The sequence below is a fragment of the Ursus arctos genome, unplaced genomic scaffold, assembly GCF_023065955.2.
Source record: "Ursus arctos isolate Adak ecotype North America unplaced genomic scaffold, UrsArc2.0 scaffold_21, whole genome shotgun sequence".
Lineage (NCBI taxonomy): Eukaryota > Metazoa > Chordata > Mammalia > Carnivora > Ursidae > Ursus > Ursus arctos.
In genome coordinates, this window is record NW_026622886.1 from 38,577,122 (window position 1) to 38,597,154 (window position 20,033).

At 41.4% G+C, this 20,033-nt stretch overlaps 2 protein-coding genes across 5 annotated transcripts in view; one reads left to right on the forward strand and one right to left on the reverse strand.

The window, feature by feature from the left end:
• The window catches only part of PTPRB (protein tyrosine phosphatase receptor type B), a 110,530-nt gene that overhangs the window by 50,693 nt on the left and 39,804 nt on the right, over positions 1-20,033 (forward strand). For 3 of the 4 annotated variants that reach the window (XM_026500029.4, XM_044384589.3, XM_026500031.4), the window contains 7 exons: positions 151-417; positions 4,157-4,420; positions 10,543-10,806; positions 11,343-11,606; positions 12,368-12,631; positions 14,826-15,095; positions 18,476-18,739. In XM_026500029.4, coding sequence (XP_026355814.2) covers positions 151-417; positions 4,157-4,420; positions 10,543-10,806; positions 11,343-11,606; positions 12,368-12,631; positions 14,826-15,095; positions 18,476-18,739 — 1,857 coding nt within the window. The remainder of the gene's footprint in view (positions 1-150; positions 418-4,156; positions 4,421-10,542; positions 10,807-11,342; positions 11,607-12,367; positions 12,632-14,825; positions 15,096-18,475; positions 18,740-20,033) is intronic. The other variant, XM_026500030.4, reaches the window with a different exon arrangement.
• KCNMB4 (potassium calcium-activated channel subfamily M regulatory beta subunit 4) overlaps positions 1-20,033 on the reverse strand; it is a 161,724-nt gene that overhangs the window by 18,278 nt on the left and 123,413 nt on the right. The gene's annotated exons all lie outside the window — the stretch shown is intronic.

Here is a 20,033-nt window from a genome sequence, read left to right on the forward strand (position 1 = left end):
AAATAGAGCTGAGAGTCTATAGCAAAAAAATACAGATATATTTTTAACATCCTTAAGACTGTCTCCATTTTTGACTCATTTTGTTCCACTTCCTTTAGAGTGACTAAATGTCATCTGTTTTTTTTCTTCTCTTTGTCCACTGTGTTCTAGTGCCTGCCCAAGTGACTGGCTTGTATGTGGCCAACCAAGGAACAACTAGCAGTCTGTTTACTAACTGGACCCAGGCACTGGGAGACATAGAGTTCTACCAAGTCTTACTGATCCATGAAAACGTGGTCATCAAAAATGAAAGTGTCTCCAGTGAGACCAGCAGATACAGTTTCCACTCCCTCAAATCAGGCAGCCTCTACTCTGTGGTGGTGACGACAGTAAGCGGCGGGATCTCATCCCGACAGGTGGTGGTGGAGGGAAGGACAGGTAAGAAGAACACATGGAAACTCCAGAGTATATTCTAGGACTTTTTAAAACACCCTAAAAACAGATCCACTTTCGACTTTCCTAGAAGCCAGACTTCAATACAAACTATCCATACATGTTGCTCTCCTAGGAATGGAAATTGGGAGGGTGGGTGAGGGTAGGCGAGAATGAATTCTGAATTTTCTAAAATCTCCCATAAATGTGTCAGAACTTCTAGAAAAACCTTTGTGGCAACATAATGGTCATTTAATGCCTAAGCTTATCCCCTCATTCAGTTGATGATTTCCTTAATGTTTATGTCCCAGTTAAGGTAAACAAGTAATGAGATTTTTTTAAAACTATATTCCACTCCCTTTCATATTCTTATTTCAAGACATAGAAAGGAATTGATCTCCAACTCTGTGTCCAAAGTTGAGTTAGTCAAATTCCCGAATCACATATCTTTTCAGAAGCAACATTAAACAAGTGCTTAATACTATACACCACGTAAACAATATTTCCTAACCTTGGAGAGTTCACAGTCAAACAAGGCAAAGAGCTAAGTCAACAAACAAGTGGCATAAGGTCATATGTGTCAGACAGGGCTGGCATCAAAGAAGGAAATATAATTTTCTACGCAAGACCAAGAAAGAGTGCAAATAAACAATATAAAATTTATGTTCCGGTTTCTTAGAAAGAAAAAAAATTAAATACATTCAGTAGAAGCCTTGATAATTATTAATGAACTCAGAATCAGGTCAGTGAATTTGTCTACTTAATTCTGTATGATTATAAGTTGGATGTCAGGCTCGTTCTGTATTTCTGATGCTCAGATTCTGGGTATCAGCTGCAGGCATTATAGATATGTCCCTTTTTTAAAATCATGAATCTTATCTACTTAATGAGCCCAAGGAACATTAACTTCATTAGCTCTCCCAGAAATGCAACTAAATCATTGAAAAGATATTTCATAGTTTTGGTAGAAATTCACTGATATGTGCCATTTTTCTCATTCTGTGGCAGCTAACATTATTACCTACATCCTTCTTCCCAATACCTTCTTTCTTCTCTTTTAGTACTTCTTGGCATCAGCCATTGGTGCAGCATAATCGGGGATGGGGGACTAAAAAGCTTAGCTCAGGAATCAGGAGGCCTAGATTCTGGTCCTAGCTCTGCCATTAACTTACATCTGGAAGCCTCCAGTTTCTAATCCATCCCCAGTAATTTACCCACAATTTATCCCTGTCGGAGCAGGTTAGGAGAAATAGCAAGAAAGCTGAGCAAAGGGTTGAGAAAGGCCTTGCACCCATTTCCCAGTGAGTTGCAGTTGTGTTAGTCAGAACAGACTGACTTATTTCCTGCTTACACAATGAGACAACATGGGGATTCCTGATTAGACAGCTCTATGGGTTGGTTCTTTCCTGAGCAGTTACTCAGGGATCCAGGCTTCTACCATCTGTGGCTCTTCCTTCCTCTAGGTCCTCAGAACTCTGTCCATTTCTCCAGAGAATAGAGGTCATGGGGTGGGGGAAGATGACCAGACCCGCAAGTGGACACATCACTTCCCCCCACGTTCCGTTGGCGGGAGCACAGTTGAATGGCTATGTTTCACTGCAGGGGAGACTGGGAAATATAGCCTTGCTGTGTGTCCATGAGGAGAAGGAAATAGTTTGCTAAACAACTAGTCAGATTCTGCCACACAAGTTAATTCCCAAATTTTAAAATACGTCAAGGGCTTTCTAACTTACTGTGATATGCTAACATAGTTTGGCTCCTGATACCACTTGAAATAAGTGGGGCTTTGTTTTTATGCCTCTATTTTAATTGTAGCAGAGGTATCAGTATTTGACCCACAGTATAGAACAGAAGTATGCAAAAACAAGACAAGAAATTCTTTGAAGAATGATCGTAAGGTTTTGAGGAGAGGGCAAAATATGTATAAATATAAGCATGAGTTATTTTACTCAAACACATTTAGAGTGCAAACATTATCATGGGAAAGGGGGGAAATACACAATAGAATAATTACAGAGACACAATAACTAGAGATTTTGAAATGTACCTAGGTTAGTAAATTTTGTGTGCAGTAGATTGTAAAACATTCAATGGCTAAAGCCTTGATAATCATTACCATCTACTCAGATTAGCTGAAATGTTGGTCAGTGCTGAAATAATTGAAAGGTTTTGAAAGGTTTTCTTATTCACTTCTATTTCCATAGGGTTGAAACATATAAATAAACCCTCCCAGCCTAGAGAGGGTAGCAAAATATTTAAAGTTAAAAATGTAAGATATGCTTAACAAATCTAGTTGCAACCTGAGAAAATGCTGGTTCTAAAGGAAAAACAAATTTTATGTCCGCTTTTTTGTACACATGAATTTATATTTTTGACAAAACATTTGATAATTGTATCTTTTCTAATAAAATGTTAGTAGTTGGAAATATTTGTGGCAGTTTTGAAAAACAAGCATAATTCTTTTGAGAGCAGCCAAGGGATGTACAGATTGTTAAATAAAGGGAAGGAAAGGAGGAAGGGAGTGAGGAATGGAGGAAAGAAGACATCAATATATAAATATTATGGCTGAAATGCTCAACTTTATGTCTAGGAAACGTTCATATACATTAGCAGAGCTGTTCAGTATGGTGCTATGTATAATTGTTGGTGATGGACAAGTACTTGTAAGTGTAAAGAAGACTTTGAGGTGTAAAAGTGTAAAGTGTAAAGAAGACTAAATCGCAGAGTCGGAGCATATTAGATTAGAAATTCTCAGAGGTCATCTAGCTGGATCCTGTCCATTGTATATGATGTACTGATATTGACAATTACATGGAAATATTTAGCTGCTGTAGTGAACCAATGATGAAAACAGCAGTGCAACTCACATACACTACAGGATTTGATTCTGATATTTACTACGGGCAATACTAGTTACTGTACACTGATTTCTGATACATGTATAACTACTACTCAATACCACGATGACTAATTTGCATACTGCCTCTAGCCAAGAAGCTCCTTGAAGGCATCCATATCTTTTCCATTTTTGTATATGTGGCAAACGGTAGGTTCTCAATAAATGTTTGTGGCACGAAGCCCCAATTAAAATAAGCAAATGATAATGGCCATTATCATCGCAATAGCTCTTTCTGCCCACTGTTGGGTCAATCTCCAGATTTGTTGTTTTCAGGGTAGGCTTTTAGGTTTATTTCTTGCCACTAGAGGGCAGGAAATGCTTTATAAAGGACAGATGCAACACCTCTCCTGTAAATTAGACTCCCCAGGAATAAATGACTTCATCGTAAGATCAAAGCTATCCCAAAGTCTAAGCTCTTTAGAAAAGGTATGGCATTTTGCATCTTTCCCTTCAAACATCTTTGCTTATTGATGAGTTTGGTTCAAGCTGATTCATCTGGGTTGTTATGTTTGTTCCTTTTCCTACAGAGGGAACCTCCTGACACATTCACATAAAAATGCCTCCACTTAAAATTCTTTGCAAACAGCAACACCATAAAAATGCAATAGTGGCATCCTTATATTTATGAGGCACCCAAAAGACCTCCTTGCATTTTTATTTGGGTTAGCCCGATCTAAGAACACTCAGCTTCCAGAAGCAAAAGTGAAATCCTCACACGTCTTTGACCTCTTAGGTAATCAGACGAGATCTCCTGAGTCCACACTGTTTTTGTTGACCGCGGTAGATGACGCCAGACTTTTGACTGTGCTTTCTTTTTTAAATTTTCTCCCCCTCTTTAAATCCCAGTACCTTCCAGTGTGAGTGGAGTGACGGTCAACAATTCTGGTCGCAATGACTACCTGAGCATTTCGTGGCTGCCGGCTCCTGGAGATGTGGATAACTATGTGGTGACACTCTCTCACGGCAGCAAGGTCGTTCAGTCCCTGGTTATTGCCAAGTCTGTCAGCGAATGTTCCTTCAGCTCCCTTACTCCAGGCCGCCTCTACAATGTGACCATAACTACAAGGAGCGGCAAGTATGAAAACCATTCCTTCAGCCAGGAGCGAACAGGTAAGGCTCTTAGGAGAGCCAGACTCTGTAAGAAGCGGCTAGCTAGGGGCGCCTGGGCGGCTCAGTCGGTTAAGTGTCTGCCTTTAGCTCAGGTCATGATCCCAGGGTCCTGGGATGGAGCCCCACATCGGGCCCCTTGCTCAGCGGGGAGTCTGCTTCTCCCTCTCCGTCTGCCTACTGCTCCCCCTGCTTGTGCTCTCTCTCTCTCTGTGTCAAATAAATCAATAAAATCTTAAAAAGAAAGAAAAAGAAGGAGAAAAAAAGAAGTGGCTGGCTATGTGGCTCAGGGCATCAGATCTGCAACGATTCTGTAATGATAGGGTTAAAGGCTGTCGAGGTCACAGAATTGTGACGGGGTCTTCAAATTTTGACCCTAGAAACTCCTTGTGTGAGCAAATGTTTCCTTTAAAGTAAGATGAACACCACTTTCATGGCTAGAATTCATATTATATTCAAAGATAGTAACATGTGTTTTCTGTTCAGGGAGTACTTTTTGGTTGATAGACACTGACTTTATGTATGTTAACTAACTTAATTCTCTCAATTTCCTTATGGAGGTCGTTGTCCTTATTCCCACTTTGCAGATCAGGAAATTGAGGTTCGGGGAGGATAAATAACTTGCTCAACTGTTTAACTTAAACAGCCAGGGCATTTCTGTATTTAAACCCAGTTCTGAATGGCTCCACAGCCTACGAAGTTCTCCGTCCTCAAATCCTTCCTGAAATGTCTATTTGGTCAAAGTCCACTGTGCATTCTTTTTCACACAAGGTGAAAATGTGAACCTTCATTGTTCTGGGACCAGGAGCAAAATCTTACCAAAGGCAGTGAATGTCAGGTCTTCGATGTTCTGGAAAGAACTAAATTTAGACGGCTACCATTTTCCCAATGTACTTATGCTTTTGGGGTTTACATCTGAGATTTCTGCTTAAGGTTGACATTAATATTTTGTCAAGTCTTTCCTCCTGAGCTATGGGTTGATACTTGCATTTAAAAATGTCAGGGTTTTTTTGACAAGGGACTTAAGACCACTCAACATAGAAAAGATAGTCTCTTCAATAAATGTACTGAGATAATTGAATATGCACATTTAAAGAATTAAACTGGATTCCTATCTTACACCATTCACAAAAATTAACTCAAAATGAATTAAATCCATTTGTTTATGAAACGAATTAAAGTTTAATATAAGATCTAGGGGCGCCTGGGTGGCACAGCGGTTAAGCGTCTGCCTTCGGCTCAGGGCATGATCCCGGCGTTGTGGGATCGAGCCCCACATCAGGCTCTTCCGCTATGAGCCTGCTTCTTCCTCTCCCACTCCCCCTGCTTGTGTTCCCTCTCTAGCTGGCTGTCTCTATCCTGTCGAATAAATAAATTAAAAAATCTTTAAAAAAAAAAGAAATAAAGTTTAATATAAGATCTAAAAATATGGAACTCCTAGAAGAAAACATAGGAAGAAAGTATTTTGACATGGATCTTGGTGGTGATTTTTTGGATATGACACATAAAGCATAAGCAAAAAAATCAAAGACAAGCAAGTGGGACTACATCAAATTAAAAAGATTCTGCACAGCAAAAGAAACCTTTGGCAAAGTGAAGAAACAACTTATGGAATGGGAAAAAAATATTTGCAAACCATATATGTGATAATGAGTTAATATCCAAAGTTGTGGTTAATATCTAAAATATAAAGAACTCATACAATTCAATAGCAAAAAAAGTAAATAACCATATTTTAAAAATGGGTGAAGAGGGGCGCCTGGGTGGCACAGTGGTTAAGCGTCTGCCTTCGGCTCAGGGCGTGATCCCGGCGTTACGGGATCAAGCCCCACATCAGGCTCCTCTGCTGTGAGCCTGCTTCTTCCTCTCCCACTCCCCCTACTTGTGTTCCCTCTCTCGCTGGCTGTCTCTCTCTCTGTCAAATAAATAAATAAAATCTTTAAAAAAAAATGGGTGAAGAACCTGAATAATCATTTCTCTAAAGAAGATGTACAAAAGGCCAACACATACATGAAAAGATAGTCAGCGTCACTAGTCATTAGGAAAATGCAAATTAAAACCACAATGTGATATTTCCTCTTGCCTGTTAGAATGGCCATCATCAAAAGACAAAGAGATAACAGATGCTGGCATGGACACAGAGAAAAGGCAACACTTGTGCACTATTGGGGGTGTAAATTGGTATAGCTACTAAGGAAAACAGTATGGAAGATCCTCAAAAAATTAAAAACTACCACATGATCCAACCATTCCACTTCTGGGACTATATCCAAAGGAAACAAAATCATTAGCTCATGAAGATATCTGCACCCTTTGGTTCACAGCAGCATTGTTTACGGTAGCCAGGACATGGAAACAATCTAAGTGTTCATCCATGGATGAATGGATAAAGAAGTTGTGGTATATCTATGCAATAGAATAGTATTCAGCCATAAAAATGAGGAAATTTTAGCATTTGCTGCAACATGGATGGATCTTGAAGGCATTATGTTAACTGAAATAAGTCAGAAAGAGAAAGAAAAATACTCTATGACCTAACTTACCTGTAGAATCTAAAACTAAAGCAAAAACAAACTCATAGAAAAAGGCAGAGAGGCAGAGAATGGGGGAAGGAGGACCTGAAGGAAGATGGTGAACAGGTACGAAGTTCCAGTTATAAGATAAATAAGAGCTGGGGATGTGATGTGCCCCATGATGACTATAGCTAACACTGCTGTGTGATATATAAGAAAGTTGTTAAGAGATTAAATCATAAGAGTTATCATCATTTTAAGAATATTTTTATCCTTTTTTCTTTCCTTCTTTCTTTTTATTATATCCATATGAGCGGATGGATGTTGGCTGAACCAATTGTGTCAATCATTTCATAATGTATGTAAATGAAACCATCATGCTATATGTCTTAAATTTTATATAGTGATATATGTCAATTACTTCTCAGTAAAACCGGAAAAAAATAATAACAAAAAAGAAGTTAAAAGAAATACTGTAAAAAAAAAAAAAGAATTTGTTGGATTTCCAAAACCAAAGTGTATTCACACTCACCTACACTGAAAATTTCAAAATCACTTTTGACACGTGGTATCCTTTGCTAAGGTCTGCTAATTAACCTCCCACAAAATTTGTCACTGATATGTCTTTATTTTGCTTTTCTTGCCAATAGCCTGAACATAAGTTCTTATTACTTAAATGTATAATGGGTCTCCTACCTTGCTGCTCTATCCACTTAACTCCATCATGCTTAGTACTCACAGCTGTGTCGTGTGTCCCTCTACGTTCCCATTCATTTTCTTCTAGGAGACATTTAGTATTCAGTGCAGTCATTTGCATCTCTCCCTCTGTGATTGCCTTGACATCAGGAACCATATCTTTTTTGTGTTTCTCTCAATACATGGCCCATATAAGCACCCATAATTTTATTGCTGTTGAATGCAAGAATTAGCCAATCATCTTCTGAACTTAAAGACCTTATAAAAATCTAAAACTATGAAAAAAATTTTATTTTTTCCATGAGGATCAGGGCAATTGACATCATCCTACTACCTAGCACAGGGTCTGGAATCCAGTAGGCACTCAATAAATGTTTAATGAATTCATAATCAGAAATCACTTAGATCAGCAGTTTTTAGCTAGTGCTCCATGGGTAAACCTTAGGAATGTCATAACCCCCAGAACTGTCCATGAAGTTGTTGCAGATAGGAAAGGCATGTGTGTTTCTTTGGGGAGTGAGTGGGTAGCTCTTATCAGATTCTCAAAGTTTCTATGACCTCAAAAAAGGTTAAGAACCACTGATTTACATTGCTACAGCATGCTGACATTGAAGGTGTCCATAGATTGATCTAATCCCATCTCATTTGGAGATAAAGTCCCAGAGACAAACTTAGCATTTCCAAGCTCACATGGCTGACCAGTAATCAACCTCAACCTAGGTCCAGTACTATTTCCATTACGTCATGCTATCCCTGAAAACACTGGTGGGGATGTAAACAGCTATTCCCTACCCTCAAATGATTTAAAACCTAATTATACTGATCATCACAATAATGCCTGAGATCTGAAAAGTAGATTTCCATTTATGAAGCAGCCTTATGTCAGTGTCTTATGTTGATCAACTTGGAACCTAAAAATCACCGGAATCAAAGGATATGTCATCCTGCTAATGCCTTGGTTCCCCTCTGTGTCAACTCATCAATGTTTCCTATCCATCTGACTTTCATATTGCAAGCCTTTTGCTAAGATTGTTTTTAAATGCAAGAAAAATGATCCTTTACTCAAAGCACCTTCTTGACTCTTTACCAGCATGAACTTGGATTTGATGCATGACTAATCAAGGCAATCCATTGCCCCCAACAAATCAGTTTAGCTATAGAGTTGTGTCTGAGATGCTGTCTTCTTGATTTTGGCTGATTGTGTCAAAGCCCTTTTCCTTTTCTAATGCTTTTGTTCTACACTTTGGGTGAAAATATCAATATTTCTAATTCTGTATCACATCATCTCATCATGCAGCAAGGCAGGTCTCACAAATTACCTCCAATTCCACCTGGAGAGCCCCTTATTGACAGCAACGTATGTAGTCTGGTTTTTCTTCCTGTAATAGTTGCTTTGTCTTGAATAAATTGCCTGGGTCATTGACTTTTCTTACTTAGCCCATGCATAAAAACTTCGGAATTTCTTTTCCTTTATTTTGTGATGATTAAATTCTAGCTACATTGTAATTGGTTCAGGTAAATATCTTGAAGAAAGCATATCTGTCCTGGCTCCATATCTGCAGTGAGATATATTCTAATACAAAAACTAACCAGTACACATACACCAACAAAAGACAATAAAATGCAACTTGAAGATGTGAGAAGCATCATGGAAAATATCCTTAGATTCCAAAATATTGAAATTTATGGGTCCTTTCATGCTTTGAGGGAAAATGGAAGAGAAGATTTGGACATGGGCTTTGTCTACTTGATTGATCAATTGATAGATTGGTTGAGAGAAAAACCAGAGGCACACATTATTGGGGGATCCTCAGGTGTACAAAATTGGATTAATCATAATTCTTGGTTCAAGAAACCATGTTTTGTCACTTTTATTTATTTTTTAGTCTTCCAATTTAGTGTAGGCATTTAATTAATCATTTTTAATAATTTAATAGGCACATGAGAAACCACTACCCAAAATAAAAGCTAGAACCTTGACAATGATCTGTGTCAAATCATGTGGTTCCCACCTCACTGATCCACCCCAAGGTAGCCATCCTCTTGACTCCTATTTTCATCTCTCATCTTGCCTTTCATCTTGCATAGTTTTAGTATTTATGTAGTCCTAAAATCACGGGTTTTAAAAAATTTTAGCTGTTCTAACATTATTTTTAAAAAGGTTATTTTATGCGGTATGTAATGTCCTGAGACTTCGTTTTTCACTTAATATTATATTGATAAGATTCACTTATATTTTGTGTTTTGATGTTAAAGTCAAAAATCCATATTTTTGCATTTTGAGTTAAAAAGAAATTAATTATGACTGCTATATAAGCTCACTGTATATATATACCAGTCCATTCATCTACTGTCCCATGGTTGGGCGTCCTGTCTCATACTTGGTCTTACCAGGTTTTTAAATTTTGCCAAACATATGGATATAAAATGGTATTTTGCCGTGGTCTTGACTTGCATTTCCTTGATTACCATTGATGTTAGACATCTCTTCATGTATTAATTATGTGTTTCATCTTCTTCCATTTTTCTTTTGGATTGTTTATACTCTTCTTGGTAACTTTTATCACATCTTGAGTCACTAAGGTATGTTGGAATTATTAATATCATTGCCATCAATTCATATTAATCATTAGTTATCATATTTAATGTTCCATCTTGTACATGACATTTTGTGTAGGCAAGAAACGAGATTAGAATTAATTCATCAGGTTCTGTTAAAAGATCGATTTAATCACTTCAAGTAGTGTAACAGTCTTTCCCCTCTGGAAACGTGTGATCTAAGGTCTAAAACTTTTCTTTTAAATGCCCACCAAAAAAAATCTACTCACTTACCTTCACTGTCCCAGGTTGTCATCTGTGCTTAATTACTCCCTTAGACTCACTAAATCTTCAGCTGTTCTCTGTTCTCTTTTTCAGTGCCTGATAAGGTTCAGGGAGTCAGTGTTAGCAACTCGGCCAGGAGTGACTATTTAAAGGTATCCTGGGTGCACGCTACTGGAGACTTTGATCACTATGAAGTCACCATTAAAAACAAAAACAACTTCATTCAAACCAAAAGCATTCCCAAGACTGAAAACGAATGTATATTTGTTAAGTTAGTCCCTGGACGGTTGTACAGCGTCACTGTTAGTACAAGAAGTGGACAATATGAAGCCAGTGAACAAGGGAATGGAAGAACAAGTAAGTGGAAAGATTGTAAAATCTGATGACTGGTTGGGACTTGAAGGTCAAGTAAATAAAATATCTGAACCTTGAATTCTCTCTGCTTCCTGATCAGTAAATTGCATTCCCAGTTTCGCTTGGAGCTAATATCATTTAGCCAAGCCATGACCTATAATTACAGAATATTTATTGGTAGATAAAAGCAAGCACAGTTGGAGAGCAAGAAGGCCAATGGTCCCATTTTTCTTCCCTGTCCTCCTGCATTGTGGCATTTGAAGTTCTAGACATCTTGTTTTATCTTATGATTGAGGTCATAATTCATTTTTTAATTATATTCTACCAACACTTAGCATAGAAGATTTATGTCAGGAAAAAAATTGCAATTTTAATAGTTGCTTCCAATTTTTCTTATTTAATTATGCATGAAGTAGTTCAAGTGGTTTATTTGGGGAAGAGAGATGTTTGCCAGTTCCTTGAATGTGATTCATAAATTATTGTGTAGGTAAACTTTGATCAGTCACTTTCCTGAAGTGTCTTCTCATATTCCTCCCTAGTCCCAGAGCCCGTTAGGGATCTAACATTGCGGAATAGGAGCACTGAGGACCTTCTGGTGACTTGGTCACGAGCTGATGGGGACGTCGACCAATATGAGATCCAGCTGCTCTTCAACGATATGAAAGTATTTCCTCCTTTTCACCTCGTAAATACCGCAACTGAGTATCGATTCACCTCCCTGACGCCAGGGCGCCAGTATAAAATTCTTGTCTTGACCATCAGTGGAGAAGTGCAGCAGTCGGCCTTCATTGAGGGCTTCACAGGTAATTTGAAATGTGGCTCTTGAACTTGGTAGACGTGGTGGTGTGTTTAGCATGTTGGGTAGCCAGGCGTTTGGGTTGAGGGTGTCAGGGTGAAAGGGAGATGGCAAGAAGCGAGGTTATCTTGATGGTGACCATGATGTTGTCCAAGCTGGATTGACAACAGTAAAGCACAATGTAGGGTAGAAAGCTTTCAGAGAAATAGCGTTGGGTGGATGTGAGTAGCTGGTGCTTGTGAGGCACGTCGATTAAATAAAAATAACTCTGTTGGCTGGGTTTCCGTTGGAACTCTGTTAGGAATGTTGTTATGATCGTTAAGGTTTATTGACAGTTTACCATGAACCAAACCCACGGCAAAGCACTTTATGTGGACATTTTGTTCAATCCTCACAACTCTGTGGGCTGGGCACTATTACTGTAATTGCTATTTTTCTGATGAGGAAACTGAAACTGACAGAGGGTAAGTAATTTGCCTATAGTCCCCCAGCTAGTAAATGAGGAAACCAAGACTTGGACCAAGGCACTCTAACTAGCCCCTCTCTCTACTGCCGGCATCCTTCACTTCTGCTTGCTGGCTTCGATGTCCCCCTAAATTTCCCCGATCAAATTCAGTTCAGGCAGAAAAGTCCAAGAAAAATGGTACCAATATATGAATGTGAATTCTTTTAGTACATGCCAAAATATAAGAAGCATGACAGTTTTGGTTGAACATTTCCACAGTTCATTCTCTAAGTGATGACTTTTAAATTTATTTTCCTTTTTAGTTCCAAGCGCTGTCAAAAATATTCACGTTTCTCCCAATGGGGCGACAGACAGCCTGACAGTCAACTGGACTCCTGGGGGGGGCGATGTTGATTCCTACACAGTGTCAGCGTTCAGGCAGAATCAAAAGGTTGAGTCTCAGACTATCTCCAAACACGTCTCAGAGCACACATTCCACAGGCTGGAGGCTGGGGAACAGTACCAGATTGTGATCGCCTCGGTCAGCGGGTCCCTAAAGAACCAGATAGATGCAGTTGGGCGGACAGGTAAGTGCCTGCCTGGAGAAGAGCCAAATTGTTCTCCATAATGGGGCAGCGGATGGACTTACTTAGCTATTCACGAGTCAAAAATATCCAAATTCAAAGTCATAATTCAATGTGGTTTCAAGAGCCCTTTTTCATATTTTCTTTTTGCATTTTTCTTTCTTAAAAGAGATCTTCAGAACAAATGAAAGGTAATTAGGAGCCAAATCATTTGAATAAATTTTCATCCTTGCTGAAGGATATAAAAACTTTAGTTTTAATAAGTAGACTTCTGTAATTATTTACATTAACTGTTTACATGTAAATATTTACTATTTTCTGTAAAATTTACCCTTCTCAAATTTTTTTTAAATGGACACCTACACCATTTACTTCATTTGTTACAAGAACGAGTAACAAATCAAGGAATAAGGTGTCTCTTTATATTAATATTGCCAGTAACATATTACCTTTAAAACACAAATAAGCTAAAAGTACCTGCTATCTGCCAGGCATTTGAAATGATTTCTAGTCACACTAGAAGATAGAGATCATTCTTTCCATCTTACAGATGAGGAAAGTAAGGCTCAGAAAGCTTATAAAACATTATCAAGGATGCGTGTAGTAAGACCGAGAGCTGTAACTCAAATCGAGGTCTGTCTGGACCTAGACCTTATGCCTTCTCTACTGTGATACAATACTTATCAGATGCCTTCCATTCCCATAACCACTCACTTAGCTGTGGGGCCTGGGCTTCTGTACTGTGCCCTCCTGTGTCTCTATTTCATATATGTGTCCCTCTAACCATATGCCAAGCACTATGTTAGAAAGTGGGAATTCAATAGCAAGATAGATAGAGCCCCCAACCTCAAGAAGTGTATCATCTAATGAGAGAGACAAAGAAATAAAAAGACGATTACAATGTGATAACTTCTAAAACAAAAGAAATAATGGGGTGTGTCAGGAGCAAACATGAAGAGTCAGGGAAGGCTTCCAGGAAAAAGTAGCATTTAAATAGACACTAAGAAGTCATACTGGTGACATGGATGTTGACTTGGTTCCCCCAGAAAAAACAAAGGCCTGGAGGTGAGAGAAAGCATGGCACATTTGAGGACCTACACACGGTGTGGTATGCTAGAATACAGATGAGCCATATGGCCAAGTAAGTAGATGGACCAAATCACGAAGGGCCTCATATGCCTTGTTAAGGCGTTTAGAATTATGGAGAGCCGTGGAGGGCCATTTGCATGGGGCTGCTATGAAATATGCCAGATATAGTGTGGGAGGTGAGGAAGCAAGGGTACTGGTCAATAATGTGGTGAGGGATGATATTGTCCTAGGGGAGCAGTAGTGGATAGAGAAGGGAGAGAAGTGGGTAGATCAAGGAGATACAAGTTTTAGGACATAGAAATAAAAGACCCATGTTTGATTACCTGTAGTAGAATTAACAGTGACAACCCACGTTTCTGACTTGGACCAGGAGAAACAAAGGACAGTAAGGAGGTTATGGGGAGGGAGCTGAGGAGTCCAATTTGGGCCTCTTGAGAATTGGATGGAACATGCAGGGAGAGATGTCATTTGCAAAAATAGAAGAGAGATCTGAACTGCAAGTTTAAATTTGGGAGTCGTCACCATATGGGTAACAATTCAAACCATGGGAGTGGATGAGATCTCCTAGGATTATGTAGAATGAGAAAAAATACAAGCCTAGGACAGAAAATATTATTAAAAATAATACTATTTTGCCTTTCACATCGGAAGCCATAGTGAAAAAAAATTATATACTACTGCTTACTTCAAGGCTGAAAGCTTTGACTTGAGTTCATCTTGGGAATGAAAGTCTAAACATAATTCAGCCATCCAAACTATATTCGCTGAATGTAAATTTGTTCAGCATCTTCCACTTTCTAGATACATACATATGAATCACTTTGCATATTTATCAGTGTCACTTTCACTAATTTTTCTACTTGTTTGACTTCAAGATCCTATCTCAATTCAGAGAAAAAAATGGAGACTCAAAGCAGGTGTACAGATAATCCAGGCCAGATGAAAAGCTCTGTCCTCAGGGCACGTGGAAAGTGTCCACGCAGCACGAGTGGAGTGGTGGCATCCTCGTCTCTCTGCAGTTGATTCAAAGTTTTCTCACCTGCTTTCTCAGTTGGTTTACCCTAAGTGAGGGCATCTGACAGCCGTTGCTCCTCTTCTTCCTTTGCAGTCCCAGCATCTGTCCAGGGAATAATGGCAGACAATGCATACAGCAGTCATTCCTTAATAGTAAGTTGGCAAAAAGCTGCTGGCGTGGCAGAAAGATACGAGATCCTGCTTCTAAATGACAAGGGGACCCTTCTGAGGAACACATCAGAGCCAGCCGCCACCAAGCAGCACAAATTTGAAGACCTAACACCAGGAAAGAAATACAAGATACAGATCCTATCTGTCAGTGGAGGGCTCTTCAGCAAGGAAGCCCAGACTGAGGGCCGGACAGGTAATCTGCACGGCTCGTTGCGTCGCCCCAGATACCTCCTTGGGTGCCTGCTATTCCTTCAGAGCCGCAGGGTCAGAGGGATGAAGCCACACTGGGGGATGATAGCTATTTCTTGACACAGTGGGGACATTCACCGTGACTGACCACTTCCACATCAGTCAGCCTCTTAATACGGGCTTCAGCGTACCCCACTCCAGTTTAGATATATTGTTAAAACCTATGGCCACTCTGACAAATTACCACCAACTTAGCAACTTCAAACAACACCAGTTTATTATCTGACAGTTCTGGAGGTCAGAAACTGAAAGTGGGTCCTAGGGCTAAAATCAAGGCATCAGGTATCAGCAGGATTGTGTTTCTCCTAGAGGCTTTAGGGGGAGATCCTCTCCTTGCCCTTTCCAAAGCTTCCAGAGGCCACTCACATTCCTTGGCTCATGTCCCCCTTCCAGCAATAGCATTATTCCAACCTCTGTGTGTGTCGCCATGTCTCTTTCTCTACTCTTCTGCCTCCCTCTTCCATCCTTTCAGGACTCGTGATTACATCATTCACCACCCGGACAATCCAGGCTAAGCTCGCTGCCTGGAGATACTTAACTTAATCACATCTGTAAGATCCCCTTTGCCACATAAGGTAACACATTCCCAGGTCTTGGGATTAGGACGTGGACATCTCTGGGGGTCATTATTCGGACAACAACACTGGTCTGATTGATGACTTACTCATGAAGGAGCTAGGTCTGAAATGGGGGTGTGGCCATGCTGACAGAGGTGTGAGGATGAACCAGGCATGCTTCGTCCTGGAAGAGCTGGCTGACTGGGGGGGGTGGGGGCACATAGACAAAGGATGACAATACATTGTGATAAGGACTGTAGAGAAGTAAGGATTGTCCAACATCAAGAGGAATGTGGAGCTCGGGTGGAATTGGGAGGTCTTCATAAAATTGACCTTTCAGTACTATCATGGAGGGCGAAACAATTCTGCACGTGGAGAGAAGGTAGAAGGACACCTGGTGCAGACAGACTGTCCTATGCCAAGACAGGGAGGTGTGAGAAGGACCAGTGAGAAGCCGTGGTAGATGAAGTGTGGGGGGCACGATGGAGGGGTGAGGCCGGAGAGGCAGATTGGGGCCAGGTTGGAGAGTGCCTGGCATGCCTCCCTCGGGGGTTTATTTTTCATCTTGTAAGCCATGAGGAGACCGTACAGGTTTTTCAGCCAGAGAGTGAGTGTTTTGTAATAAAAATTTATACCTTAAAAAAGATAAATCAGATGGCAACAGGGATAGGTTGAATGGAGAAGAGACTCACTCATTAATTCGTCATGAGCACCTACTATGTGCTAAGCAGCTTTCTAAATGCTGGACACACAGAAGTGAGTAAAACAAAACCTGAGGTCATGAATCTCGTATTCTAGTAGGGAAGAAAGGCCACAAACAGAGTAAATAAGTAGAGTGTAGTAGGTTAGATGGTGGTGAACACCAAAGAGAAAATGAAACCAGGGAAATGGGATAGCAAGAGTCAGAGGCTTACAGTTTTGGACTCCTCGGATGTTTTGTCAAGAAGGTGATATCTGAGTAGACACCTGAAAGAAGGGAGAGAAGGGGTTATGCAGGTATTTGGGGGAAGAGTATCCCCACGCAGAGCAAAGAACGAGGCAGAGACTCTGAAGCAGGAGTGTGTCTGGCCTGCTGGGCCAGTCAAGAGACCAGTACAGCTGGAGCAGAGTGAGAACAAAGTAGGGGATGTGGTCAGAAGGGTAGTTGAAGTCATAAGATGATTGCAGTTATAGAAATGATAAGGGTCAAAAGCTAAATTACCACAGGGGCCCTGATGAAGAATAGTAGATACAGTCAAGAAATATTTCATTAGATAAGATGGCACTTAGTGTCTGAGTAGAGTACAGAAAAACAGAATATTCTGAAGTTGCTACCGGGGTATCTGGTAGAAGACGATGCCATTAATTGAGATAAGAGAAGCAGGAGGAGGCCATGTCAAGGAGATATGGACAGGGTTCAGTTCCATACTGAGTTTGAGATGTGTGAATGACTTGTAGTGAGAGATGAGCATAGGTAGTTCAAAATATGGCCCAAGCTCAGAAGAGTGAGCTAGGGATAAATATTTGAACAAAAATTCTAATTAAATCCATGTCTTAGTCTGTTTAGGCTGCTGTAAAAAATAATGCCAGAAACTGGGTGGCTTAAACAACAAACATGGATTTCTCACAGGTCTGGAGCCTGGAAGTCCAAGGCCAAGGCAGCGGCAGATTCAGGGTCTGGTGAGGGCCCAGTTTCTTGTTCATAGATGGCGTCTTCTTGCTGTGTCCTCACACGGTAGAAGGATGAGAGAGCTTCTGGGGTCTCTTCTATAAGGGCACTACTCCCGTTCATGAGAGCTCCACCCCCATGACCTAATCACCTCCCAGTGGCCACATCCCCTAAAACCATCCCCTTGGGGGTTAGGTTTCAACATATGAATTCAGGGGTGGAGGGGACATAAATATTCAGACCATAGCAATCCATAAAGTGAATGAGATTGGGTGCTCAGCTTGTGTTACAGAATATGAAGGGGACAACGGATGGAAGGATGGGAAATGTCAACTTTTAAGGACCCGACAAGGAGGGAGAAAGTGAAAGAGGAAGTGTTTGGAGTGGAGGGAGGAGAACCCAGGAGAGACCAAGGCAGGTGTCCTGTTCTGTTCCCACTGGTAGCCCAAGGCTTCCTTGGCATTAGGCAGCACCTGTGCAAACAGTTTGGCAGAGGTCATTTCCGGGCTCCTGATCCCTTTGCCGACAGGTGCCCCTGAAGGCCAAGAGGGTTGTCAAATCCCAACGTCGATCTTTTTTTCTTAAAAAAAAAACAACAGATGGCTTTGGCTTTTCCTCTTGCTTTTCTTTCCTCAATCCCTGAATTGAATCTCCTCCTTCTGCCCGCTTTCTCTTTCTTCCCCCTTCTCTTCCTTCCCTGCTGCCCTCACCTCCATGGGCCATTCCTTAGCTTTTAGATGGGCCTCAGAGATAGTTTTTGATCTCTGATGTAGCTCTTAGTATTAGGAAAACATGTAGTCACACGGGTCAGATTAACAATTATTTCATACCCAAAAAATGTCTTTGAAGGTAATTTCCCATTACTGGTTTTTCTTTGTTCTCTTGTGGGTTTTTGGGGGGGCTTTTTGGTTTTGTTTTTGTGTTTTTCATTAACAGTGTCAGCATCAGTCATGCACCAAATTCAGTTTTCTCTGCTTTGGGGTCTCCATGAAGTCGATATGAAGGCAGAGACCGTGTGTCTTGAGTGGCTGTGGAGTGTGTCCCTGTGGGCCTGGGGCCTGGGCTGTGTCAGGGGGGTGTGACAAATCTCAGTCTCACTCTCCGGCCCAACTTTCCCAGTCCCCGCAGCTGTCACCAACCTGAGGATCACGGAGAACTCCACCAGACACCTGTCCTTCAGCTGGACCACCTCAGAAGGGGAGCTCAACGGGTACAACATCTTTCTCTACAACCCAGATCGAACGCTTCAGGAGAGAGCTCAGGTTGACCCACAAGTCCAGAGTTTCTCTTTCCAGAACTTACTACAAGGCCGAATGTACAAAATGGTGATCGTAACTCACAGTGGGGAGCTGTCTAATGAGTCTTTCATATTCGGTAGAACAGGTAAGGCCCGGACCCAAGCAGGAACGTAGAGTGGGGACCTTGTCTCAGTGTTCACTGGTTTTTCCGTGATGTGTCCTTCGTTTCCTATTCTCTACGTGGTCCTGCTCTCTGTGAACCTTGTGACCTTCAGGCTTTTTGACCCTAAATCAGACCTTTGGTTCTGTACCGAGTAGCTTCTGCACAGGCTTCTCCTTTGTTGCCACCACTCGGGGACATCATGGGGTTTGGTGGGCAAATGAATCTGGCTCCTCTCTGTGCCAGCAAACTGCCGCAAGAAGGTTGTAACCCACTGTGGTGCCATTCAGGCCATGCCCCTCGGGTTCCTACAAGGCATGTGTGGAGTGGGGGGCAGGTCAAGAGAAGGGCCACTACGAAAAGGACCAAGCCGTGAGTGCTGCGTGACAGAAACACAGCACTGCATGAACCAAACACAGTGTTGAAGGAGAAGGAGAGAGAGAGAGAAATCTGTCTGGGCGGCCAATAAGAAGCGGAATTGACTCTTTTTCCATAATTTGAGTTCATTATTTTACTTTTCTATTCAGTTTGGTTTTTTTTTTTCTCATTTGACATAGGTTTTGAGGGCTTTGTGTGCCAGCCACGGGGCTCACTGCTGGACTGTGACCGTGAACAGTGTCGATGAGGTCCCTGACCCGTTGAGCTCACATTAGCGCAGGGAGGGGAGGGGGCAGACAGCAGATTTTTAAGGGAGATGACTTGGGAACACCTTCGAGTCTATGAAAGAAAGAAACAGCATGTTGTGACAGAGAGACTTGACAGGACAAGATACTACTTTAGACAGAGAAAGCATTTCAGCTGAGCCCTGCAGGTGAGGGGAGCCCTGCAAGGACACGTGCCAGGCGCCCAGCAGAAGGGCTCAGTGTGTTTGGGGGAGGGAGCGAAAGTGAGCAACAGATCCGGATCCGCCTAGACCCTGAGTAGAATCGCCTCAGTGTTAGCGCTTCCAGGGCCCTCTGCCCTCTGCACATCTTCCCTTCTCTGCTCATTAATGTTCCAAGTTCCTCCATCAAGAGCCAACAGTCTTCACTCTCCAGAGAATACGGAAGCTTACATACCCACGGGACAGGTGCCAGCGTGACTAAGTTACACAGTGGTAGACGTGACTGTTAACACTCTCTTCCCAAGTGAGGCTCGACCAATATAGACTTGGGCAGGAAAGAGCTGAGGGAACTGCGAGCCTACGAGAGGGTGGAGGGGACGCAGAGAGACCCACGGGGATGTTAGGGCGTGAGAGGCCTGGGTGCGATGGGCCAGCCTGGAAGGGGCCGGGACCTTT